The following is a 27,894-nucleotide window of genomic DNA, read 5'->3' as shown; positions in this document are numbered from 1 at the left end:
TTAAAGTAAATAAATTGAAAGATTGAAATATGAAGATGATTATCAGTGAATGTTTTTATACTGTGATTCATTCATCTGAGGAATGGAAGCATGTTTTTAAGAGCCAATTAAAGATCAAAGCTGTGTAAGAGTTTAACTTGTTTCGAACAATAAGTCTGGATCACTCTGACCCAGTGTGAGTGTAGTTTTAATCTTTCAGTTCTCATGTCTGATAACACAGGCAAGTACATTCAAATCCCTCCATCAGCTGTCTCTGTAGTTTGTCTGGGTTCACTGACTGAAGCCAAATTAAGGAGAAGTGACAGCATCCACCGGTCTTTACCGCCCTTCACAGAGCACTAGGCTCCATAATGCATACTGGAAGCATCTATCACCAAGTTCATTGCTCTTCTCACGTACAAAAATGGCACTTTCATATAGCTATCTTCTGCAGCAGTTGACAGTCTTCAGTGTACTTTTACCTCGTGCCTTTAATAAATCACAAAAATAAAGATAAAATTGACAAGCTGATCGTCTGAAAACATGAAATCATGAAAGCACAAGGCTACACAGCAGATAAATAGTAAAGAAAAACTGTTGCTCAGTCTGTGGAAAGACTGGACCTCAATCAAAATGTCAACAGTAGGCCACTTAGGGTTTTTAACAAATAGTTTGTGACTCATTGTTATAGATCACAAATTATTTTTCCCCAGCATAGGGAAAATTAAAATTCATCCATCAACCTCCACTATGACATTTATCAACCCGAGCCAAGTGCTATGAATTGTATTGAATAACAATGACACTGAAGATAAGAAAAAAGAACTGCGAGCGCAGAAGCAATCCAAGCTTTCTTCCTCAATCACAGAAGAGATTCAAGTTTTATTTTTCCTCAGACACTTTGAATAACCAGTGGTCATATTACAAAGGGATCACTTCACACGATTTCCTATTTCAGGGTTTCATTTAGCTACGACAATAACAAATAAGAACGCATACAACTGATTTTAAATGATCAACACTGTTGGGGCCACATGTTAGTGATGCATGTTATCTGGGACCAGTGGTTTGAGTCCACTTGTCCGCTTACAAGAAAACATTCCTGAAAGTGATCACCTTCAATAAATACAAGAAATACTTGTGTTCTGACTGAAGCGATCTTTTTCAGGTTTGACAGAGTTCTCCAACATCAAATGACAGAGGATCACGGTTAAATAGGCGTCTGCTGATTTTTCATCACTGCTCTATTAGTCTGTACGTAACAGATGCATTAGTGCTCATAAATACAGAAAAATTACAAGCGCATGGGTTGGTTACAGAAAAGAGCAGCAGTTTACCCTTCAGTTAAAATTGAAAATGAAATTAGTCACAAACACGTGTTTAAATATACACTGGCTTCTGGTTCCAAGAGCAGCAGCAACATTAAAAAACTACTTTCAAAGCAGAAGCACAGGGAAATCAGCTTATTGAACTTGCAAATATTTTTAATTTTCTTTTTTTAAAATGAGACTTTTGCAACACGATGGAACCAATGGGAAGAAATAAATTTTAAGTCACCATTACTCCTGAAACTGTTTTAGTAAACCTTTTTGGTTTTACGCAAATATTATCCAGATTCCTTTCAGGCCATGATCCTTTTTCATTAAAAATCCACAGAACTGTGACTTACTGGACTAACTAAATTGTGAACTGCTGTTTATACATAGTCAATTTCCAAACATAAGGGCCACTTCCTGTTTAAATCTGGGGACAGCTGTATTCTCACACTGACCACATGGGGAAAGTAAATAAACAGCTTCAGCGTTCTGACTCGTTTTAAGCTGTTATTAACAAGATTAAAGATGCTGCTCTGTTCAAGCATCACAATGTGACTTCGAGCCACTGTGAACAAAATCAGGACCCTGGAGGTGAAGCAACTAAATGAAGCATCTTTTAATATTTCCAAAAATCATACACATCACCTAACTCTTGACTGTTGTTAAAATATTTTGTGAAAAGGTCCCATGAAGGCCCTTAAAGCCACAATAATTTCAGGTATTTATGTCGAGACCTGAGTTAACGAAACGTGCGACACGCCCCTAAAAGTCACGGTCTTAACTTTTGCTTTTAGAGATCAGAGCCCTGACAGACTTTGACATTGAAACCTCACACAAACAGATGCTATCTTCTGCCCTTTCTTTGTTTAATGAAGAACAGATTATCGTCTGCAGGGTACATCTGCGCACCAGTTTTTTTGTCAGCAGTCGCGGGGGCTTGATTTTTCCTCTTTTTTCTCTTCTCTTGCTTTGCTTTAGGCCCATGCACCTTTCCTCCAACAGAGCCAAAGAGAGGATTAGATCTTTTCTCTGTGTGTCCCCCTGGCTGTGCTGAAGGGACATGGTTCACTTTCTTCTTCTTTCTCCTCTTCTTCCTCTTCTCTCCCATCCCTCCCCCTCTGGGAAAGTCTTCTGCTTCATCGAAAATTGGTTTAGTGGCTGGCAGCGGGTTTCTCGAGGTGGGCACAGGTCTCTTAGGTTTCCATGGTTTAACATTGCCTATGCTTTCCTGTTGTTTGTACTTATTAAACTTTTTTGTTTTGGGTGTTGCAGCACTTAAGTCATTATTATTAAAAAATAAATGGCTGGGCCTGGGATTGTGGTTGTTAGGAGTATGCCGAGGGGTATGGTAGGACTGGTGGTTGGTTTTATGAAAGCTGATCTTCTGTTTCTTCTTTGGGGGTCCTGGTGTGAGAAGGGCCTCAGAAAAAGATTGAAAACCGCCATTTTTCTTCAGTTCTGGGGAAAGAAAAACAAAAATAATTAATTGGATCTGATTTGATTAGATGATTTTCATCTTTTTCTCTTATGATTGAAAAAACAAAGTCAGATGGATAAAAACTCTTATGTGCCAAGACATAAAATATTAATTTGGTCCTTAACAGCATTTAACTACAACCTCACATGACTAATATCTGTTTAACAAAGCGACGCCAAAATGCTGAAGCAGAGTCTGAAGAGCTAAGTACTCCCAAGGACCGAATAGGTTATGAAACAATTTTTAGGAGCAAAAAGTTGACAAAAGTAATTTTTTTGCACGACTTTGTCAGTATCTGACATGATTGTGGAGGAATTTCCCCCCCGCCTCTTCTTTACAATGTTGCTTCAGTCTGCAGGCACTTGTTTGTGCACAGTTCTCTTCGCCAAATCATTGCTGAGCACGGGCACAGGCTGAGGTTTGGACTTTGACTCAGTCACTGCATCACCTTGATTCTCTTCATTTTCCTGCTGTGCTTTAATCACTGTTCTGTTTTCAGCCAAGCCTCTACAATACTTTGGTATACAGAGGAGTTCACAGTAGACTGCAGTGGATGCAAAACAAGCACAATTTTTCACGCCTCCACCAACGTGCTTAACAGATGGTGTGAGGTGTTTCTGCTGATATGTTGTGTTTAGTTTTTTTCCAAACACGGTTTTCTCATATGCAACTGTGCAACACTACGGTTCACACGCTGAACAGCTTTTAATATATTGCTTTGAACAGTTCTTTTTTCAGGGGGGAATGATTGCACAGCATAGGTCACTAATGCTGTGGGGCGATCGTGGCTCAAATGTTGGCAGTTTGTCTTGTAATCGGAAGGTTGCCGGTTCGAGCCCTGGCTCGGACAGTCTCGGTCGTTGTGTCCTTGGGCAAGACACTTCACCCGTTGCCTACTGGTGGTGGTCAGAGGGTCCAGTGGCGCCAGTGTCCGGCAGCCTCGCCTCTGTCAGTGCGCCCCAGGGTGGCTGTGGCTACAATGTAGCTGCCATCACCAGTGTGTGAATGCGTGTGTGAATGCATGTGTGAATGGGTGGATGACTGAATGTAGTGTGAAGTGCTTTGGAGTCCTTAGGGACTAGTAAAGCGCTATACAAATACAGGGCATTTACCATTTAATGACTTAAAAAACAAAAACAAGAAGCGAGTGCACAATTTTGAATTTCATTCAGATGCTTTTGGTGGCCATCAGCAAGCTTCTGGTATAATTCCGGCTGCACACTTGCCCGCTCTTCTTGGCAGAATTGGTAGAGTTTATTTAAATTAGTTGGTGTCCTGGCACAGACCAGGCTTTTAAGCATATAGCCCAAGGATTTTAGCCCATGGAGGAAAGCTTAGTACTGCGCCTAGACCAAGACACGCTACTAAGAGGCGTTGGCCTAAAAATGAATAATAGCTGCAGCCATAAAAAGGATAGATATTTACTGGCCTATTTCTTTATGTGATTTACCTTTAGCCCTGATCTTTATCCTGTGTTGTCTGCGGCTTATCTCTTCCACAGTGTCATAGTGGTTAATCAATGAGGTTGTGGGATGCACTCCACTGAACATCCTCTGTCTTATACATGCCTGTGGAAAACACACAAGACACAGAATTAAAAGGCCTGCAATATATTTAAAATGACATAATAAAAACGCAGCACATGAGGTCAAATCCAATCCTACAGAAATCCCGCTGATTATGTTACTTTTAGAATCTGTAGAAAAAACAACTCTGCGCATGCGGAACCTGATGAGTAAACCCGAAGACGTTGGATGTGAAATACGCTGTTGATTACAAAAACCTGTAGGAGGTTATATCTTACTACAATAATCTCTGTCTGTGTGTTTGTTTCCTTATCCGCTGTCAAAAAAGTCCATTTTGACCAGAAACATCTGTATGAAGCTGCTATTTGAGCCTCGTAATAAAGCTGGCATAGCCTTTTAACTCTTGTTGTGTTTCACTGCCAGCCGTTTGAAAATGGCTGGCAGTGAAACACAACAAGACTTGCACCACCACTTGCACCACATTTTTGTCTCACTGCGCAATCCCTTACGTGCGCAAACCCTGCACCTCCTTGCAGGTCTACTTTTACTGCTGGTGGGCTTCAGTTCAATTTACGTTGACTGCCATTGACGTCTATAGACGTCAATGGCAGTGAATGAGTTAAGTATAAATTAACCTCTCAACATAACTAAGCTGCAAAAAATTTATATCTTTAACTTCACGTGACGACTTTGCAGCAAGCTATTGATGATTTGATATTTTAGCTTAGCGTTTATGAAATTTTAGAATACAAATAATGAGAACTCTTAGAATTTATTTATTTTTATTTAACATAGAAGCTGGAAGAATTTCAGGGTTGTTCCTGGTTCAAATGGGTCATGGAAGCTTGTTTCTACAATGGAAAAAACACACACAAAAAAAATAAAAATTGCCAGTCAAGAGCCAAGCTGAAGTTTTAAGCTATTAGTTCAAAATTTCAACTTGCTGACTCAAACTGCTGCGTAAACTGAAATTATGAGATCATTTTGTGACTTTTCTCAGTCAGGCAGTACTGGACCTAACAGTAGTAGTAAAGAATTATTTAATCAAATAATAAAAGTACTTACAATTAAATATATCCCTTAAAGAAAATATTGTTTCTTTTTGTTTTAAAGAATCTGCTTCCACTTTGGCCTTTATTCTTTTGGTGTATACAAAATGGCAAATACCTACACATGTAATATAACAGACAATTCAGCGTAGACTAAAGAAAGACAGTGAGGGTTACTTACATGGCCAAAGTGTCCCTTCTGTGAGCAGTTGTAGCAGTAGGCATGAGAGTGTCTGCTGCGCTTTGGTTGCTGCTTCACAGGAGGGCCATGCTTAGTCTGTTAAAAAAAAAAAAAAATCAAAAATATATTTTTAAATAAAAACCACAATCGGATCCCCCCCGATAAACACGATGGACACAATAAAACGGTGGCTTAACCTCCCATTTCTGTCTCATTCTCCCTCTCCTCTGCCATCATTCCCATGCTCTCAATGAAGCGGACTGCAGTGTATTGTACAGAGAATATGGGGCGCTGATATAAACCACTGATTTCCGAGGTATAGTTAGAGGCCTGTAATGACCCTGTATGATAAGTAACTGTGTGTGTTTGTGTTTGTGTGCGTCAGACTGTGTGTGTGTGTGAGTGTTTGTTGGACATGGGGTCCCGTCCCCTATGGGCCAGTGTTCTGAAAGCCTTCCATGCTCCAGCGCCCACAGCTAATATACACTGATAAAGAGAGAGAGAGGAGACACAGGCAGAGTGCATTTACTGGTAATGTTACACTTACACACACACACACACACACACACACACACACACACCCCTAATGCTATTCTCCAAAACACACAACCACAAAACTGCGCAGAAATTGCCCCCTCCCTCTCTCTCATCCCTGATTCCGAGATTACAAATGATTTGCGCCCCACGTCATTTCTTAAACATAGCTTAGGTAACCTCCCCATCCCCTCCCGCTTCACCCTCTCCTCCGTACACACCCCTGCAAACCCACATCTACACCTCACACTTTTCCCCTCTCTCTCCCTCTCTTTTCCGCTTGAGTAGTTTTGCGGCAGAAAGGATGAATGCTATTAGAGCGTCGCGTCATTATCGGGTCAGGCCTGCCGGGCCCATCTCCATCACAAAGGCCAGGAGATCACAGACCTCTCGCAAGCACAAACTCTCTCTCACACACACACACACATACACATGTGCACCCCAAGGAGATCACAGCCCCTGTCTCGAGCCCCCCACCCGACCTCCACCCTTCCTGCCCCTCTTTCCATTCATCTTTCATGTAAATTGGCTGTAGGCCTCCCTCTGTCTCTCCCTCTCCCTGACCTTGGGCTTCCGTTATCTCCACATACTCTGATCACAGAATGAATGAAAGCACGAGAGACATCGGAGAAAAAAAAAGAGAGAGAGAGAAACGAAATCCCCCTCTTATTCTCACACCAACCTGTGATAGTTGTGTGAATACCTGGTGTGAATGTGCGTGTGCATGCGAGGAGTTCTCTGCCTCATCCGATATTAATTAACGGGATGAACGTTTATCCCTCACTCATTTCCTCTCCTTGTTCTGATCTCACACTGCCTATCACGGGCATCTAAACAGAGTGAGGCCCTAAGGGATCACCGCAGCTTGGTGCCTTTCTAAATTTTTTTTAAATGGTTTAGTGAGGAGTGACAGCTATGGCTGTGCAGCGACAGCTAATATGACACATAATTTTAGTATAAACTTGCAGCAGGAACATTTCCACTGAAGTCTAAACCGAGTGGGAAACTGGAGTCAACATCAATGGCTATGCAAAACAACATGTTTTCCTTGTTGGTCGGTATGTGTTCAGTTCTGGATCACTCATAGCGAGTGAAGGGCATTAACTTGAGTTACACAGATTATGTCTATGGAGAGTCTACTCGCTTCGTATTAATGCCATGTACCAACATTGAGTGGAATAATCACCAATAATGAACAGGACTGAATAAAGAGCTAAAATAATTATTTAGATAAGGGGAAGCCATTATATGCTAGCACTGCTAATGTTTGTCAGTTGGTGGGTTAAGATAAGTATTTCAATAAAAAACAAAAAACAAAAAAATTATACCTCCATCAAAACCTGAATAACACAGCTGGCTGTGGTGGTCATCAGTGGATGCTACACTACATGGACAAAAGCACATGTACCACCTGCACATGTCACCTACAGGAGTTGCTCAGTCGTGGTAACACATGAAGCTGTCGGAACACAGTTTTTGTGCTGATGTTAACACCAGAGGACATTTAGACTTTTACACACTATTCGCCTCGGCACTTGCTGATACTGCTCTGTAACTTTACATGTTCGGCCAGATCATTTCAGAGATTCCTAAACACTTTCAAAAATATGACTTATAGCTAATTGGGAAACATGTAGGAGGGAATGAATGTAACAGACTAACCTGCTGCAGTGGTGGCATCCAATCACAGGACAAAACGCAAAGTCAGTGAGCTCTTTAGAAAGACTCATTCTTAAAAAAGTGTTTATAAAGGCTGATTGCACAGCTAGGTGCTTGATTTTATACACCTGTGGTAATGGGACTGAAAACACCTGAATTAAAGATTGGGACCGTTGGCTGTGATGCACAGTGATCATTACTCACAGTAAGGTATTTCATGCAACCTCAAAAAAAGAAAAGAAACTATGTAGCTAATTTGAAAAGATTTAATTAGAAAATGGTATCTTTGCCGATGCAAAGTCTGATTGTTTCAGTATTTATGCATTTTCGTTCACCTACAGAGTGATTTTTTTTCTTCCTTTTATATTTTTTAGCAGTCAAAAAAGTTAGAGTGACCCAGTGCTCTAGGTAAATAGGCACATACTGCAGGAAATCATCTTTTTGTTTTTAAATAGAAAATACACTGGTTCTTATATAGTGCATTTTCTACTCCATCCAAGCACTCAAAGTGCTTTATACAACATACCACATTTGCACAAGCTTTTTTTGCAGCTAAGTGCTTTCTATCTAACAATCACACACATTTACACTCGAGTGTCATTTTACAGACAGCAACTCGGGGTTCAGTGTCTTGCCCAAGGACACAATGGCATGAAGACTGGAGCAGACAGGGATTGAACCACAAACAAACCCTGCACATGAGCAAAAAATATCTGCTTTACCTAAACATTTCCCAAAAGACCCTGAGAATGTCCATGTCTCTTCATAAACTTGCTTACAAGCATTAGAAGAGACTTTCAGCATCAGACACAACAGGAGAGACTCCCTTGATACCTAAAGAGCTTTTGATCACACACATAAAGCATAAAGCCAGCCTGACCTAAAAAATAAAAAAAGGACTGAAACTGGGAAGAGGAATGACGCGTTGGTTTAGTTTTTGTGTGTGTGTTAGTTTGTACGAGGGTATTTGAGAAGGTCCTGAGGGCTCCACTGTGTGGACATAGACAACCAACCATCCGTGGCCTCTCATGCATGCACGCACAGATACATGAGCACTCTCTCCCTGTCACACACACAAATGTGTTTTCCCACAGTTGTCCCAACACATACACCGTGTCTCTCTAAGCCCTGCTCGCCTCTGCTCCTTGCCTTAGCTGCTGGTGGCAAAGCTGTGATAATCCTTCGGCCAACACAAAGCTCAGACTGTTACAGACTAAAATCTGAAGGAACACACACACACACACACACACACACACACACACTGAGACACACACACAGTTATCAAACAAAATCCGAGAAGCAAACAGGCTTGTGTGTGTGTAAGAGGAGAGGGGGGCGGGATCTGAACAGTAACGGGTGGTGGGAGCATAGGGGCCGGGGCCAGCAGCGCTGTTTTGCATATGTTATTGCAGCAATAGGGAGACGTTTGCATATGTTACTGGACCCACAGGGGACCAACTCTGCATGCTTTATCATAGAGAGCAGCCTCACAACACAAGACTACTGGGCTCATACCAAAACAAACAGAGCCTTGTGGTGTGTGTGTGTGTGTGTGTGTGTGTGTGTGTGTGTGTGTGTGTGTGTGTGTGTGTGTGTGTGTGTGTGTGTGTGCAACATACCACTATGTACATATTAGGTTAACAGGGAGGATTAATTAGACTGTTGTGAATCAGAGAGATGAAATGGCTGTAAGGTGTACATCTTCCCAGACAGGATGCATTGAATGAACTGCAGACCTAACCATTAATCCTCCTTTTGTTATGGAATAATTAAAAAAAAAAAAGCATATAAACCGTGTTTACTGTCACTCATCAACAGGAATGACAAAAATCCATCTGCTTAAGGAGACTGCTGAAGGTGGAGGTGGGCATGTTTGCAGTTAGGTAGGCCATGAATGAGGAAGAGGAAGTGGATCCTCCAAATAACCAGATGTGATTCCTGCCCTCTTTGTGTCTCCCAGTTCACAAAGACCGAAACCCTAACCCCGCACCCGGTGAGGACTCACACTCACACAGTGCAATTCCCAGAGGCTCTTCCTATCTCTTCCTGTCAGTTGGTCAATCAGTTTGTAGACAATCAGTACGAGTCTGGATTTTTTTTTTCTTTAGAGAGGAAAAAAAAATGCTCCTGGAATGTAACGATAATGTGATGCAGAGCTGGGAGGCGGTGGGTTGCCACCTCTGGAGAAAACCCCCCTTTAGGGGCAGCAAGTGGCGGTAATCTGGTCACACCGTGGAAGGCGGAACAGGGGATACAAGCTAATCTATTCAAAACCAAGTTGTACGATTTCTTTTCTTAGTGCTCACTGCTGAGTGGAGAGGCTTCTTTTCTGCTGTGGCCAGCGTGAGGCTGTGTTTTCATTAAATATAGGACCCATAGACAACACGTATGGACATGAGAGACACGGATTTAGATATACTACATACAGATGGACCGCGTCTTTTATGCTCTGGTCAGTATTTCAAATCCTAATTTTACATTCTCAGCCAGCTACACACACACACACACACACACACACACACACACACACACACACACACACACACACACAAATCGACACCATCCAGCTAAGCGGAAATTCACAATGACCTGCAAGCCTGCAAGACCTCTGATAACACTGCACCTGTGTGTGAGTGTGTGCGTGAACATGTGCATTTGTTTACATTCCTATGGTCCTGCATGTGCATCCAGTAGATTATCTAAAGACACTTTTACCAAATACTAATAAACTCCAAAATACAGAGTCCCTGGTCTTCTTACTGAGGATAGCAAAGTGTGTGCAAGCTTTGATGAGGACCTCTAAGCCTTTGTTTGTAGTTTGAACAAAGTATTTTGGGAAGGGAAGCACCTAAAAACCCCAAACAAGCAGAACTAGTTTGTCTGCATAATGTCGCCATGAGGGAATGAACTAAAAAAAATGCAGTTTTACTAAATAAATTTGATCAAAATTTGGCTTCAAACAACCAAATACAGTTCTTCACATATTTGATGAAGTTATTTCAATTTAAATATTTATAAAAATGATATTAGTCTTCGTAGTGGCTGGTACATATGGATTTGGTTCCTGAAAGGGTTGTTGCTTTCAGCGTTGTTAATCTAAATTTATTTATTTTTATATATATATATATATATATATATATATATATATATATATATATAAATTTCAATCAATTATGTAAAAATTTAAGTGACAATGTAATAACAGTGTAATAACAAACAACATAATGCCATTGAGGTTTAAACACTCTTTGTTCTTGCAAGTTTGGTACAAGGTGATGATTTGTCATACAACTAAATGTTGCTTAATAATTAATTTGTCTTTTTCCTTCCAGAAATCTGATGATTTTAGAAAAATCCGCGTATAGGATCTTGTTTTTAAAATACTTGTTTCTTTGATCACCAACATGCGATTCAAATATAATCAGTTTAACATGACATAAAACAGAAACTGGGACTCTTAAAAAGCCCGTACCAATAAATTCTAACATGATTCCTTAATAATGACTGAAACAATCGAAACAACTGATTATTATAAATGACAATATGCTGATGACGTGAGAAACTGAAATTAAAATAAATCATCTGAAGTTAGATTGTTATAAGGTGCCCTGTGCTGCTTTATGAACTGTGCTATCCGTCTGACTACTGAAGACACACAAAAGCCATTTCCTTTCACAAACACCTTCCCCTTCCTCCGGTGCTGTTAGCGCTTCAGTCTGAGGGAGAATAAAGAGTTGAGGGCCTTTTGACATGGCGAGGTGAGAAGACTGGACAGTCTGTACTGTACAATGATGAGACAGCAAAAACAGCTCACTGAATAGATGTGGATTTAAAGGATTTTTACAGAGCACACTTTGAATTGAGGACATTCTTGTAAGAAAAAAAAAAAGAGCGGTCAGCCAAACAGAAGAAAGGACAGAACAAAAAGTGGAATAAAGATCAAACTTAAACCTGTGAGAAGACTTAATGTTGGTATATTATTACTGCGGGAAAGAGTGCGATTTTAATTAAGTTTTGTCTGAGTGACAGTTAAGTGTTCATTCATATAAAACCATTTCTCTATGCAAACTTACAGCCTACACTGGTTTAATTAGACTTTTAACAGCAGCACCTTTGGCTGAGTATGCTGTAACTTTCATATAATGTCTTACTGTTTCCTAAGTGTCTGATTTTTAAGCTCTTCTGCCTTCTTTTCTGTTCCCATATCCATGTACTGCCTCGTGGTAACATTTATGCTTCCGCCATTGTCTGTGCCGTCCCCCTGAATATTTATTCTGTTGGTTGGTTGAGTGTTGGCTTCCCCCCCCCCCAAAAAAAAAAAAAAAAAAAAAATCAGTTTACCTCTGATCCTCCAAGGCAACATCATTTTTTGTTTGTGTGTTTCATGTTGTATTTGTTGGTTTCATTTCTTGTTTGGTGGGAAAGAGGGGCGGGTGGGTTCAGAGATGTTTAATGTGTGTAGACTACTTGTGAAATTAAACACACAAGTCCATTCATGTTCTGTTATGCTGGGTAAAAATACTTTTGATGTTAAAAAAACCTCCTGAAAAGATCTGGCTTAAAATCCCTCCCCTGCATCCGTATGGGAGTGCAGTTGCCTGTTTGACCACTGAATGGCGCTCTATCTTCACACAGTGTACAGAAAAGCCCAAGGCTGATCTCAGCGCAGAAGTAGGACTTCGATAGGAGGAATACAATCAGAGTTGTTCATTTGTCTTTAACGCAGCTGGTGTGGGCATCAGGACAATCTTCTCTTAATGCTTTTGCTTAATCTGTCTCATTTGGACACTCAGAGCACTAAAACATTTACTTTTATGAAGGTGAAGATGGTGTGCCAATCACAGAGAGAGGTCAGCAAACAATACCACTTAATAATTGTGTGAACGCAGACAGCAATTTAATTCCGTAAAAAATCAAATACAATATCTAAATGTGTTAACTGTAAAATAACACCAGGATTTGATCAGTCTTCATTGTATTTAATATTACTGCAATAAAACATTTATGATATTGCACTGAAATAATACAAATGTTTATAAATTCAAACCAGAATAACAGCTAAAGTGCAGCCATGTTTCTTTTCTGTCCATTAAAAATCAGATTACACACATTATCTACCATTTACCTCTAAATATCCAGTAAATATATTTATTTCTAAACGGTCATATAAACCAAAGTCATAAACCCCACAGAAACCAGCCAAAACATCCGACCACTACTGAGGTCTATTTTACACAACAGCGGAGGGATTTCAGGGTTACCTGTGACGTAACATTTATTAAAGTTTTTTTTTTTTTAAACTGTCTTTTTTCACAATTAATCTGAGGGAGACCCTCTTTGGAGTAAAGCTTTTTCTTCAGCTATTCATTCTGCTCAACTTAAAACAGACAAAGAAAAGAAAATGAGGATTCCTGAAATATTTTGTACCTTGGAAAAGTCGACTGTCTTAACGAGACATTTTTTCCTATAGAAATAAGAGGATTTAAGGGGCAAAATGTCCTAACCTTGCGCTAACAAAGACATGTGTGAACTGAGCATACCTTCTGAAGAAAGACGGACAGACAAAAATGTATAAAAGGGTACAACATGCTAAATGAAAGGGGAAAGAAAGGCAGTCAGGTGAGAAAGAGAGGGGGAGTTAAAACGGCTTCATTTTGGAGTCGACTAGGAAGGTCACGGAGCGCTTTTTCACGGGCAACCCCGACACATTTACACACCTGTCCCACAGGAAAAGATCAATTCACACACCCTGACACGATCGCAAGATTGGCTCAGCACACACATACACACGCACGCACACACTCGGCAGAGCTGCTGATCAATAAACACCGATGTACAGGTGTCACCATTACTATCTAAAGGGAGGCCAATCAATGCTCACACACCGATATACCTGCACCAATCAGCTTCTGGGCGCACTGATTCACTCTCTCTGCTCACTCTCTTGTCTCCTTCACCGTTTAATGCACTCACCATTAACCCCCACCCGCCTTCCAGCAGTTCTCCCCCACCCTCTCCAACTGCCTCTGCCTTCCTCCCTCTCCCTTGTTCATACATATATTTCTGCTATAAAGGTGAAACACATTGAAACTACTTCTTCTTTTTCTTTAGTAAAGACACTTGATCTCTATTAAAGTAAAAAAACAAGCATTCCGGACGTTTGCTTGAGCTTTAACCCTCGTTCAGAGTCTCAAAAGTTAGAAGAAAGATAATTCCCACCTCACATACACTCATTGGTTAAAGGCAAGGGAGCATTCACTTTCTACCAGAGGGTGGCACTCTGGTCTTAATGCAACAGAGCAGGGTCTGGGCACCAAGAAAAAAAAGTGACTGGGAGTTGTATGTTTGTTGTGTGTATGCATGCACACATTTATGCATGATATTTACATGAATTAAAGCAGCCAGAATACAGATAGCAGGTCACTAAACCTCGCTCCCCATCCAATCATCCCTCCAGCCATCCATCCCCCCCTTAATCGTGCTTTCCTACTGGTCCCTACATGACTTCAGTCTTTCCACCCTGTCCTTCTCTGTCCTCTCATCCTCCTCTTTTTTGTCTTGCGTGTAGTTAGCTATGAAATAGAAATATGGTTCTTTTAGCCTCTTGTCAAAAAGACTGTTCAATTGGCCCATTAGATATTTAACTGGTCTTTAAAGCTGATTATGTGGTGTATATGTAATAATTCACCAATGTGTGCCATTCTATTTTATTTCAATCATATAAACACTATAAATCTGAAATATCACCAGTGGCAAAAATATTTATTAATCTATAAAATCAGAGAGATTTATCAGTAATATAAATGAAAATAATTATTAGTCACACTTTCCACAGTCTGACCTCAATGCAGAAGTGGCCAAAGGCAATTTGTATAAATTTTAAAAAGCCATTTGTGTAGCAACTTGAGTGCAGGTGTAGTTGTAGGCATGCCCACGTAACAGAAATCATATGACCAACAGACCGAAAGAAAAGTTCAAACAAGTCATGTTGGCGGCAGGGCCTTCTGGAAAACAAAACATATGTCGATGGCAGAACTTTGCACCGGCCGACCTCAGCCAGATAATCCCAGTATTTTGGGAGTTTTTTTGTTATATTTAGTATGTAGAGTATTAGGTGGAAATCATAAGAACATAATAACATACATGGGGGTAGTGACATGGGTCTGCAGGAAAAGGAGTGACCCCACACTGTAAGCTTCAATGGAAAAGAAAGGGGGAGAAGAAAAAAAACAGGGCGTCTGTGGGTGGGTGGGTGAAGTGGTGTTTGCGTAGGAGAGTGAAAAAGAAAGATAGACTGAACAGCAGAAGTAAACTCCGTTCTTCAAAAAGGAAACAGTTACATTTTCTACAAGTGCTACAGTTGTGTTAAAAAAAAAAGGTGCTCAAATCTGTATGACACAGACACAATGAAAATGTTGTGGATATCTTTTTACCCCATTTGCTGCTCTATATATTTGTAGGAGGAGTGTGTGTGTTTGTGTGTGTCCATGTGTGTCAGTATCGTACTTTCTCGGTAAATACCCCAGGGCTTTGTGGTCTATACTGTGTGGTTTGGAGGAGTTTGTTAGTTGAGGGCCAGGTGCAGGCAGACAACAGATACACTCATGGAAGATAAACGGACCCAACACACACACAAGCACGCACACACAGCGAAGGATAAATGGACCCAGTAGCAGGGAGGTCTGACAGAATGCCTTTTCACACCTGGCTGAGCCCAGCGGAAGGTGACAGAGTCACATCTCCCAAAGCGAACACACACACACACAAACACACACACACGCACGCACACACACCTTCTCACATTGGGGAGTTCAGGGTCATAAGCAGCATCATGAATAAAATGAGGCTGTCTTAAACAGAAGGAGCTCTGTGTATGCATGTGTGTGGGTGTGTTTGTATGTGTGAGACTGTGTTTGTGTCTGCGCAGGCCCCTAACCCCCATGCCAGTTTGGATCTGTAACGACCTTCTGCTCCCAGTGCTTAAATGGCTTAAATACTTCAATTAGACCTGGGTCACAATCCTCCACCCGTTAAAGCACACCATTGCACACACAAACGCACATGCGGAAGTGCAGCGGGGAACAAAAAAACAAAATGGTTTCATCATCCCGCAAGGCGACCGGAGACTTTCGTCAGCATGTTCTCGTTTCGTCTGTGGTTCAAAGTGAAACTCCGCTGTAAATCATAGAGGCTCATCCGCCAAACACAGGAGCAACAATTAAACTCAACTCCCATCTTCTCTGCCAGCGTCTCCCCTGGAACTTCTCTGTCCCGCTCCCTCCTCCCACTTCCTCCTCCTCCTCTTTCCATCTCTCCCGCCGTGCTACCCTAGCGCTAACGATGCTGCCTTTTCATTAGACAGCCCCTGCTAATTAATCTCCATAGAGGAGAGTGACAGACCTCCCCTAACACACACACAGTGCATGCCAAGATATATGCAAACACACACTCTTCTTCCCCCTCTCTCACTCCCTCGTCCCACGTGGTGTTGGCAGCCCATTTCATGCTTTATCACGTCTTTTAATTGACAAACAAGCTGCTCTTTTCTCTTAGGCTGAGGTCTATATCACCCCCTCGCTCAGATGCACACACACACACACACACAAACATACAGACACACACACACGGAAGTAAGAAGCCAAGAAAACTAGTTATCTTTTGAGATTTTGGATAAACACACACAAACACACAGATATAAATAAGCAAATGCCTCCCCACTGACATATGGCCCATGTGACTGTCAAACAGTTTTCTACTCTTTGACACATTGTTTCTGTCTCACACAGACACACACACACACACTAATGTCACATGAGCACTTGATGAAAGAAAAGGAGGAGGACAAGTTTCCCATAACTTTTAGTACTTCTTTAATATTTTACTATATTTCTTACCCCCACGCTTCACTTACCTGCTACAGGGCAAAGTCAATACCAGTCACGACTGACTTATTGACTAATCACATGACACCTTTGCCTCTATGAAACTCATGGAAACACCTCATTGATTGACGATTCAAAAATAAATGTAACAAGAAGATCAATTACTCTAATTCAGCAGTGGTGAGAGTCCGGCTTAGTGCTAGTGCAAAGTTTTACAATTAAGTACATTTATTTTTGTTAGTATTTTCCACTGAAAAATACTTTAATGAGCTATTAATTGATATGTTTCACTACAATGTTGCTTTATGTATTTTTTAAGACAAATTTCAGAAGGTAAGATGTCTATTTAGATTGGGCTTTATCACTCCTCACTACCATCATTTTTCTTTTTTTATCTTTCTTGGCTTTAACTCAGACTCTGAGCAGAAATCCTACATAAACGTGGTGCAAACTAAACCCACACAAATTGCTTTTCACAATTTCCCAAGCTTAATAAATTTTGGGACTTTCCACTTAAAACCACTCGTTCTGCTGTTCTCAGGTCACCTCCTTTTACCTCCTTTGTTTTGCTAAATAATTTATCATGAATATAATAATACAAAAATTGTTTGTACCATTAGTTACATATTTAATATTTTCAGTAAAGTAATGAATCAAATATGCACATTTACAAAAGTTTCCACTTGTACTCACTGAAGAAAAAAATCAAACCTAAACTAAGACATATTTGGTGAAACATTCTATAGAAAACAAAAACACATTTGGTGTTTAATGATTTCCTGTTTTCACTTTTACTGTCATTTGTATGAATTCATACCACAAGTTAAAAGCAGCTTCCCTTATTTTAAAGAGCTATTAGACAAACGCAAAATACAAATCTCAGAATTTTTATCTATGAGCTCAAGATTCGAGTGCGAGCAGAGGAAACTACTGAACACCATCTGAACCCTTGATCCAAAAGGTATACTTGACCTACACTTTACTCCTTTCCCCTGCACACAGTCTGTTCGACTTTGGCATCGTTTCTAAAAAAGAAGCGGGACCTTTCTCATTTTTCAGGACTGAACCTGATACAATATTAGCCTCCTTTCACAAAAAAAGAACTAATAACTGGAGAAATGGAAGGAGTGTGAAGAATTCTGCTATGACACTTGCTGACAGAGTTTTTCTGTGAAAAGATACTCACTGTCAGGTGATACTGTCTCCAGATTTCTGGACAAGCCTGAAAAAGAAAAACACACACACTGTGTCATTAAATACCTTTTACAAAGCTTTGTAAAAAAAAAAAACAACACTTTTTTTATACTCCACCACAATGAACTTTAAATCAAACAATCAAGATGTGATTGTAGTGCAGAATTTCAACTTTAATTCAAGGGTTTTTAATGAAGTATTCAACAAAGTGTTTAGAAATTACAGTCACTTTTCCCCATTTTGAAAAGCTCAAAAGTAATTGGACAAACTGGCATAATAAAAAAATGAGAGAATAGTTTTATAGTAGTTAATACATAGATGGAGTCCTTATTTTTGCAGTCTGTGCTTTTAAAATCTGCAGGTCTGTCTTCAGTCCTGCCTCCCTACGCTCTCTTTTTTCAGTGACCTTACAGTAAACGTGTACTGGGGCAACTGTTATTGTGCTTTGGTGCTATGTAAATAAACCTGAACTGAAATTAAATTCAATGAATCAAGTAAGTAAAAAGCATGCTCAGCTGAACTAAGATCAGGTGAATGACTTGGCCATTGAAGAATATTATTGTTAGTTAATGTCTGCATTATCCTTTGGGTCATTATCCATTTGCTGTCCAACCTGTTTTGCAACATTACGCTGGAGCTGAGCAGACAGCACAGCCCTGTACACCTCAGAGTTCATGCTGCTACTTCTATCTGCAGTCACTTCATCTAAAAAAACAGTGACCCAGTTCCACTGGCAACCATACATGTCCACGTCATCCATTACGCTTCCTCCACTATGTTTGGCAGGTGGTGTGGTATGCTTCAGACCATGAACTGCTTCTCTTCTTCTCAATATTTCTCTATTTCCATCATTCTAGTGCACGTTAATCTTGGTTTCATCTGTTCAAAGAGGGTTTTTTAAAGCACTGTGCAGGCTCTTTTAGATGTTTTTTGACCTCCCTATTCTTGAGTGGAATCGATGGTTTGCACCTTGTTGAAAACCCTCTGTTATTTCCATTCATAAAGGTGTCTCTTGTGTCTAATCTATAACTTCTTTTCAAGACTGAACCAGGTTGTAGACCTGACCACTCCTAAAGTATGTGCGTAATGATTGCGTCCTTCACTTGCACTGACAGCACCTTGGACCTCAGGTATCCAGTTAACAGCTACTAAAGCTCAACATTTGGAATCAACTCCATATTCTTTATCTCCTAAATTTGTTTATCACTCAATTGTCCAATTATTTTTGAGCCACTGAATATTTGGGACTATGAATAAATGCAGTTCACACTTCAGTCACATATTGATTTTTTAAAATCCACTGTGTTGGTGTAGAGAGGAAAAAATACAGATAAACTGTCCAAAAACCTGTGGACCAAACTGCATTTATACCAGTTTACTTGGACTCTGACAGTACACACAAAATCAGGACAAAACATTTTGAAAACATCAACATCAGATTTTTAAAACACAAGGGAGAGGTATGAAAGTCTAACTGGTGAGAGAAAAGACAAGAAAGACATTCAGAGGCTGAATGGAAACTCCTGGCAGGCCACGGAGTCATTTGCTTGCCCGTCTAAGACCATAAGTCTCTTCTTGCATCTCTCTCTAGAGTCTGATCACCTTGATTTCTCAGTAACTATTTTCTATCCATGTGTCTCTCTGCAGTCAGTCGGTAAGTAAAGCAGTCAGTCGTTTTGTCCCAGTGTGGCTAAAGCATTATCTCCGGGGCTTCTCCACGCTGTTCCTTAAGCGTTCCAACATCCTTTCCAAACCGCCACCACTTCCCACTGGGAAATTGAAAATGCCGCAGGCAACAAGATTTATCTACTTACATACCTACTGAGTCAAGAGAGTGTGTGAGACAGAATGAGGGAGACAAATTCAAGCCTGTTCTGTGCAAACAGCACTGTTCAGTCACACCAAAGTTCCTCAACATATTTTGTAAAATATATAAATTACAATCCCACTAAAAAGTCACTAATTTGACCTCAAGTGTGGGTTCAAATCTCGACCTTGAAACAGCAGCCTGTGAGAACAGTAGGTACTTTTTCTGGCTTAATGTGATCTGTTCTGATTTGAATACATACAAGAACAAATATGAATTTCAACAGCTGCATCTTCCTCCACCTCTCATCTAGCTCTTTTCTTTTCTTCAACCCCCCCCCCCCCGTTTGCTCTCTCCCTCCAGACCGCCAGGGTAGTGTGTTGTTGTCGAGGGCGACAGGCGAGGCGAGCGACACACTCGCGCTCCATCAACCGTCTGTCTTTAATGAGAGACACAGAAAGGCCCAGGGGACTGAGACCTGACTCTCTTTCTCTCTCAAACACAGACACTAATACATACAGTATAATTTGTGAGTGTAAGGAAAAGAGGAGAAAAAAAGTGATACGTTCCAAGAAAAAGGTAATTACAATGCCACACAACTTTGCACCTTTGTTTGCTGTTGGAAAACAATATGCAAAAGAGTAGAATGAGATCAATTTGAAGATCTGGATGACGAGCTGAAAGGAATGGGTTTAGAGATTGAGAGAAAGAGAGACAGAGAGAGAGCAAGAGAAAAAGAAAAAATTGGGTTATGTGTGTCCTGGCCTACACTCTCCCTCTGGTGTTCACCTGGTTACTCATCCATTACACAGAGCACAGTACATGACTGACTGACGGAGAGACAGGGCGCGAGAAGGAGAGAGAGACAGCGAGAGAGAGAGGGAGAGAAAGAGTGGGGTGTGAGGTGGAGAGACACAGACTGACTTCTTGCAGGGTTTTCCATTCTGTGGCATTAGTGTAAATGGGCAAGGTAATGAACACTGCGGCGGGATAATTGTCATTGATGGTCATTAGATTCACCCTTCAGTGCCAACACACGCACACACACACACACACGCACGCGCCCATAGCTGGAATATGCAGCATGGCAGAGACATAACTAAGCTGTAATTACTGAAGTGTATCAATTAATGTGAACAGCAGCGTTTGCTGACCCCTGGTCACTCATTATTACTGAAAGCGAAAGAGGGAGGGAGTGAGAGGTGGAAAAAACGATGATAGTGGAAAGAAAAAGTGAAAAACAAACCACATTTATTGTGATGAAGGCGGTTTTGATTTCTATGTTCAGCAGTAATTTTTATTAAAAGCCCAAGCCGCAGTATCAATCTGTGGCAGTTCCCATGTTTTATCATAGAGCAAAGTAAAGTTGTGTGTACAGTAATTCTTCATATATGCATTTTACCCCAAAACATGTTGCCTCCCTCAGCTTTAAGCATGTGTACATGCATGTGTTCAGTTTGGTCCTGTTATGCAGTTTGAGCTTCTTTGTGTCAAACTGGCTCTCTGGTTAAAACTATAAGTGTACATGTGTTTGAGCTCTGTGGTCTCTTACTTTCAGTGGAAGAAAATATTAAAGTCACAGCAAAGTGATTTTTGGGAAAGGCCTTTCCAGTCTCAGCTGGGCAATACATTACTTTAGTTTAGAAGAGCCTGACTGACCTGCACAGAGCCAACACCTCAACTACATATCAGCTTTACAACTAACAACGCCAGGAGTTATTGCCCAACAGAAACAACATTCACCATCGTCATGGGAAACCTTCAGAGAAATGAAGGATTCTCATAGCTCCCATGATTTGGGAATATAATGTTCAACACTCTGAAATGCGTATAATGTTTGCATATCCACAATTCTGGATCATCTAGTGCAAGTCTGACTCTCAAGTAAAATAAAAGTGGGTGTAATACTCACGTCAGGGTAGTGTCCCTTCATGTTGCAGCGATGACAATGTCTGTTCCAGTATGAATTCTCACTGCAGGAATCATAAAGATGCCCTGGCAGGCTACAGTTGTTGCAGTGCCTTTTGAGACAGTCACGGGCTGGGTGGCCTGGAGTCCCACAAAGAAAGCATGGCAGCAACTTCTGCACATACACACACAAAACGTGGTTAGAACCTTTATGTACTTATAAAAGTGCTATATGAGCCACTATGTGGTGATCAGGACTCACTTTAGGGTCAGGACAGTTCTTGGAGAGATGTCCAAAATTGTTGCAGTTTCGGCAGTTGACGTTCTTATCAGTATAGTATCTGTTCGACACCCGCTGCACTGCTATCCTGACACCTTTTCTTTTGTTATAGATTTGAGCCTGAAAAACACAAGTTTAGTGCATTAATGGCATCACGGTGTTAGTGTAAGGATCAAGAAACTCTGTAGCCATACAGGATATATAGCCACAGGGTTTAGTGCTTGGTGTTTGGTCGATAAAGCCTCATCATTCACTTTTCTGTCAGTTGTTGGTGTTAATTACACAAGGACAAAGCAGCTGCATCAATAGTTTTACAAGATGAACTCAATATTTTTTGGCAGCTATGAGGAAAAAAACTCATGCTACTGGGTCTAACTTACTGATGTTTACATTTAATAAATATATATTTGGAGTCAGCTGTTTGTGTGGCTGCATTTTATTAAAATTAAGCAATAGGTCACCAACACTAGGCTAACTAGGATATTCTGTCAGCTTCAGTGCTTAAATGTTTGAGGCCATTTCAATACTTTTGCTACGACTGAGTCGCTAAGTTGTTGGTCGAACACACATTTTTTTCTCTGTACACTACCACGGGAATTTCACATTAAACAATCAAGATGGGACTGAAGGGATTTTACAGAAGTATTACTTTAACTGTTTTCACTTTCATACATAGTGCCCCAGATGCTCAAACATAATTGGACAACAGACTGAGCAGGCAGTTTCATGACCAGGTGGGGCCTGTTGTTATTTAATAATACATATGGAGCTGGCTTTACATGTTGAACTTGCATTAGGATTTTTTTTTTACCAGAACTCTTAATAATCATTTCAGTATAAAATAACACAGTTAAAACTATATGAGTAATGCAAATACTAGCTTTTATGTTTATTTATAGTTGATTTTGATTGATAGAAACCAAAAACAAAGCGGCAACAAACAGAAAGCACTAAAAAGCTGCTCATTGCCACCCACCTCCTTGTCTTTGTCTGAAACCAACCAAGTTTCACCTTCTGCATCAACATCTGGAAGAGAAGAAGAAAATACATTTTAAAACAAATTTAAGGGAGAAGACTATGCTAGGCTCTTATTTTTCTGTTATAAGGTTTATTAGTTATTCCTGAATGTAATACAAACCAACACAAAAAACCTGACATGAATTCATCAGTTACTGGGTAATGAGCACTTTAATACAAGAAAGTAAGTGAACAATTACAATTTGCAAATTTTAGAATAACAAAGGGATTGCAGTTACCAAGCATAACATGTTCACACACACAAGTCGTGAGCCATGGTTTTTAAGAGTGCCTAAAAGCAATTACAATGGATGAACATCAGAGCTGCATTCAAACGTGGGGCTTTATATGACAAATGAGTGAGAAAAAAACAAGAGGAAAATATCGTTTTTGAAATCTTTTCTCACAGTAACATTAAACAACAATTGGAACAAATATTTGATAAGAACTGATAGATTCAAGTGTCTAGATCCCACCCCAGCAGGAAACCCTGAGGAATAACTTTAGTTTCCTGTAAGAGAATGGTATGCATGCACACACGCACACGCAAACACACACACAGAAACTGACACAGTCGCAGCCCAGCACATCTGTATGAGAGTGGCACTAACAGCACCCTGAGGGAGGCCGCTGTATTCTCCTCAGGCCCACAGAACTGTAACTGACATCCAGAAATCGTAACATACACACAAACATACGCGCAGAAACACACAGACATGTGTATTCGGCATAAATTATGTTCTGATAAGCAATGACCCACACAAGCTGGCGTGTTTTCACACACACACATAAAGTCACACCCATCCGTCGACCCCTGCGATTTGCTGGTTGACAGTCTTTAGCTTTTAGACAAATATACAGCCTTGAGCCATAATCAAATATTCCACACTCCTTTTTCACCACTCTCGTTTGTTCTTTCTTTTACTGACTCTATCCAGCCCCTTATCGCCATTCTGCTCAGCCCTCCCTTCCTTTGCTTTTGCTCTCTCTCTCGTTGTTTTCTACCTCTCTTTCCCCCCCACCTTTCCTCCCCGGGTGAGCGGCTACGGAGGGAGGTTATCACCTCTCTTCCCTGTCAAACAAATTAAAATGGCTGCTGTTTGGATGGGGCTTCTTTCTGCCACGACCTTCACCTCCAAAAAAAAAACAAAAACAAGCAAACAAAAAACCAATGCAAGCAACCTAATGTCATCACATAGGTAAGCTTGAAATTTTGACTCAAAATCACCTGATGGTCCTCCCATAGCTGATAAATTTGGAGAACGACCTGTAAAGATGTTGGTATTACCTTATACCTATCATCTCTAAAAGGAAAAATTATCCCAACAGACAGATGTTGTATTGCATCTTCTTGCTATATATTCATGATGCAGTGGTCAAATGTCTATAAGGTGTATAGCAAAGTGAACGGAAATAAGTTAATTTAGGATGAAAAAGAAATAACTCAGGTGAAAATGGAGAAAGTAGCAGGCAGAAGCAAATCAGAAAGTTAATTAACTGAACTGACACGCCTGCTAAAATTGAATGATAATGCATCAGTTTCCCTTTTTAGGGCTTTTTTTCTCCTTAAATTAAGCAGATATAATCCACCATCATAGATGATTCCCAAAAAGTTGATTCTGTTCATCTGGACGTAGCCTTTTCAGAGGGTGAAATGTTTTGTTAGGCATCCAAGTGACTTCTTCAGTCTCAGCTGACTGCAGGCTTCTCCAGCCTTATAAATGGTACATTTGCATTATGACTGAAACTAACACCACTGACAAAGAATGGGCTGTCAGGTCAGTTTCTTGATCATTAATATATAAATTGTCATGACTACAGATCGCCAAATACTGATCAATGAACACTGATCAATGGCCATGAGTATTATTCACAGAGTTGGGTAATGGCTGCAATCACAGCACTGAAAGATTGTGAAAGATGTAGGCCTCCTTCTCAATTAAGAGATGGTCTTTCCTTTTAAAATAAACGGCCACCTTGTCTCCCCGCAGCGTTCCTCCCTGTCCAGGATGTGTACATGCTCATCATTGAAAGAGTGTCCACTGGCTTGTAGGTGTGAACAGATTGCGGAGTCCTGGCCTTACAAGTTAGCTCTTCTATGTTGTGCCATCCGCTTAGCTGCAGAAAGTCTTTCCCAAAAGTCTTCAAAATGTTGGGGTCATCAAAATGTTGATGACCCCCAAGACTGTAAGACAAATGTGAGACAAGTCTTTGTGTTCTTTTTGGTTAGCATTGGTTTTGTCCTCAAATCACCAGTGTATGCCATCTTTTCTTAGTCTCTTTGTGATTATTGAATTGTGAACTTTGACTTTAACTGAGGTAACTGAGACGTGTAGTTCTTTAAATATTGTTCTGGGTTCTTTTGTGACCTTTTTGATGAGTCGTTGATGTGTTATTGGAGTAATTTTGGAACACCGGACACCCCTTGGGAAAGTTCGCCGCTGTTCCATGTTCTCCCCATTTGTGGATAATGGCTCTGTGGTTCTCCCAAAACCTCAGAAATGGCTCTGTAAACCTTTCCAGAATGATTGATGCCGATGACTTTGTTTTTCAGATGTTTTTAAGTTTAGATCATGCCATAATGTGTTGCTTTTTAACATATTTTAGCCTATTTCACTTTGTCAGACAGATTCTATTTAAATGATTTTTTGATTCAACAGATCTAGCAGTGATCAGGCCTGAGCGTGGCTAGTTTTCCAAAAAGCGTGGTTAATCACATTAAATTTGTGATTTGGCAAGTGGGCAATTACTTTTTATGATAAGGCCAGGTAGGTTTAGATAGCTCCTTTCCCATAATAAATAAAATAATCATTCAAAAACTGCATTTTATTTTACTCAGGTTATCTTTGTCCAATAATAAAATTTGTTTAATGGTCTGAAACATTTAAATCAAGAAGGGGACAAAAACATTTTCCCCATATAGTAACTTTATTCATTGGTTAGCTGTTTTAACTATAAATACAATGACAAAGCCCAAAGTAATGCCTAATATTAAACTGTCTGAATAAAACAATTTTTAAGACATCAAGTAAAAAACTAAATAAAGGCTCATCCTGAAAAAGCTAGAAGATACCATTTTTATTCTAATTGATCAATTTCACAGAATAGCGTTTCTATCAGTTAATCAATGAATCCACAAAACTATTTCAGCTCTGCTGGGGGTGGGGAAAGTACAGCGACAGATGACTGTTTAATCTTCTGGTTTGCTTTTGTATGTTCACTTCAGGTTTTGAGTATTTACATTTATTATGTATGTAAGCTGTATCACATTGTCTCTGTCTATGCACATCACTTTGAAGTAACTTATATTAAACTGTAGTAGTTTAGGGTGGGTGTGATGGTGGTGGTGGGGTGTACTGATCTAAGTGTGAGCATACTGGGGGGCCTCTGTATGAAGAACGCATGTGTGTCACCGGTATCCAGCAGTCAATGGGGGGAAAAAAAGGCAGGGGTGAAAGGTGCGTGCATGTGTGTGGTGTGTGTGTGCATGTGTGTGAGCAGGCGTTAGTGACTCAACGAAAGTCATTCCCAAAGCACCTCCCGGGGGGACTCCCCAAATAAAGAGCAGGAAGCTTTCCCTTAATCTAACCCCCTATCCACACACCCCAGCCCAACGCCCCCAACTCGATGCCCCCACCTCACCAACACAACACACCAAATAAAGGGTGAAGCTCTTTGTCACGGCCGAGGAATCAAACACATGGGTGGAGGGGTGCTGGAGAGGAGAGGAAAGAAGAAGGAGGGGGGCTGTACACAGGGTAAAAATATGCTAATCAACCTTGAGGCCCTGTTCAATACCAAACCCTCGTTCCATCGTGGCCCAGCAGATCTGAAGGAGTCTGGAGCTCAAAAAGCAGATGGCAGCGACATCACCGAGCAGCTGAACGCACTCAAGAGAGGCCTCCGCCATGTTGACTCCAACTGTTCAATTTGAGCAGATCTAATGGCAAAGCATTCCTTACAGCCATCTTAGTGGTCTAAACCCAAATATCCTGAAGAGAGAAATGGTTGTTTAATGTTAAGAGCACCAAGTGGTGCTCAAGTCATCTGCTATGACTCTCTGAAGCAGCTCACTGACAGCGTTTACTGAGGGTTCCAAAGACTTAGATTCTGCAGGACATCTCGTACATTATCTCATCACTCCATCGTCACGGGAAATGCAACACAATGACATGGAAGAGGGGGAGAAACAGAGGGAGAGATTGATCAGGGGAGAGAAGGCAACAGATGCTATCTGTCTGTCTCATAGGTACCCTGATTACTAGAAGATGAGGAGGAGAGGGGAGGAGGCTGCGTTCCTGTTCATCAGAGTCGGCAGAACAAAACAAAAGGGGTGGGGGGGATGTATGTGTGTGAATGCTTTAAATCTGTCTCTTCTACCAGTGAGAACAGAACGGAAGTGTACATGTGGCTAATGAACCATGAACACCCAGCTCTCCTGGGGTGACGTGCACACACACACATGGGATGAGGCCCAGACAGGATGGTTTAAGTCTGGTAAACCAAGGACAGCACTGAGAACATCAACGACACAATCAACTGCAATTCTAACCAGTTACCAGTTTCCTAAAATGTGTGTGTGTGTGTGTGTGTGTGTGTGTGTGTGTGTGTGTGTGTGTGTGTGTGTGTGTGCATTCATGAGTGTGTCATATACAAGCTGTTCTCCCCTCTGTCCCAGCAACATCAAAGGCTTCAATGGATCTGCCTTACCCCAGTCTTTTTCCCTGTCCCGACACTTAAACAGGCATCCTAGGCCAGCCCGCCCATTATACAAGCTGCTGACCAGACCCATTAATACACACGCACACACAGGCACCGTCTCACACACAGACACACGCACGCACGCGCACACACACACACACCCACACCCACAAAGGGAATGTGTAAGAGGTCTTGCCCCCCCCCACCCCCTCCCAAAATGGAGGTTATGTTTGATACCAAAGCGACAGGGCTGGATTAGCAACACTATACATGACAATGGTGAGGGTGGGTGGGAGTGTGCATGCTCTAAGTGTGTGCGTGTGTGTGTGAGTGTGTACAAGAAAGTGTTTCCTTTGTGACATCACCCTTGCCCTACAGCCTTCC

The 27,894-nt window shown here is 40.9% G+C and overlaps 1 protein-coding gene across 1 annotated transcript in view; it reads right to left on the bottom strand.

Annotated features, from left to right (window-relative positions):
* Positions 1 to 824: 824 nt before the first annotated feature.
* zcchc7 (zinc finger, CCHC domain containing 7) overlaps positions 825 to 27,894 on the bottom strand; it is a 51,767-nt gene continuing 24,697 nt past the window's right edge. Inside the window, exons 4-10 of the mRNA XM_082536210.1 lie at positions 22,769 to 22,818; positions 21,775 to 21,912; positions 21,517 to 21,687; positions 17,790 to 17,825; positions 5,529 to 5,624; positions 4,223 to 4,340; positions 825 to 2,753 (exon numbers count right to left, since the gene is read on the bottom strand). Coding sequence (XP_082392336.1) covers positions 2,140 to 2,753; positions 4,223 to 4,340; positions 5,529 to 5,624; positions 17,790 to 17,825; positions 21,517 to 21,687; positions 21,775 to 21,912; positions 22,769 to 22,818 — 1,223 coding nt within the window. The 3' untranslated portion in view covers positions 825 to 2,139. The remainder of the gene's footprint in view (positions 2,754 to 4,222; positions 4,341 to 5,528; positions 5,625 to 17,789; positions 17,826 to 21,516; positions 21,688 to 21,774; positions 21,913 to 22,768; positions 22,819 to 27,894) is intronic.

This window comes from Aulonocara stuartgranti, assembly GCF_965226115.1.
Source record: "Aulonocara stuartgranti genome assembly, chromosome: 6".
Lineage (NCBI taxonomy): Eukaryota > Metazoa > Chordata > Actinopteri > Cichliformes > Cichlidae > Aulonocara > Aulonocara stuartgranti.
This window is presented reverse-complemented; position numbering and strand designations above follow the sequence as displayed.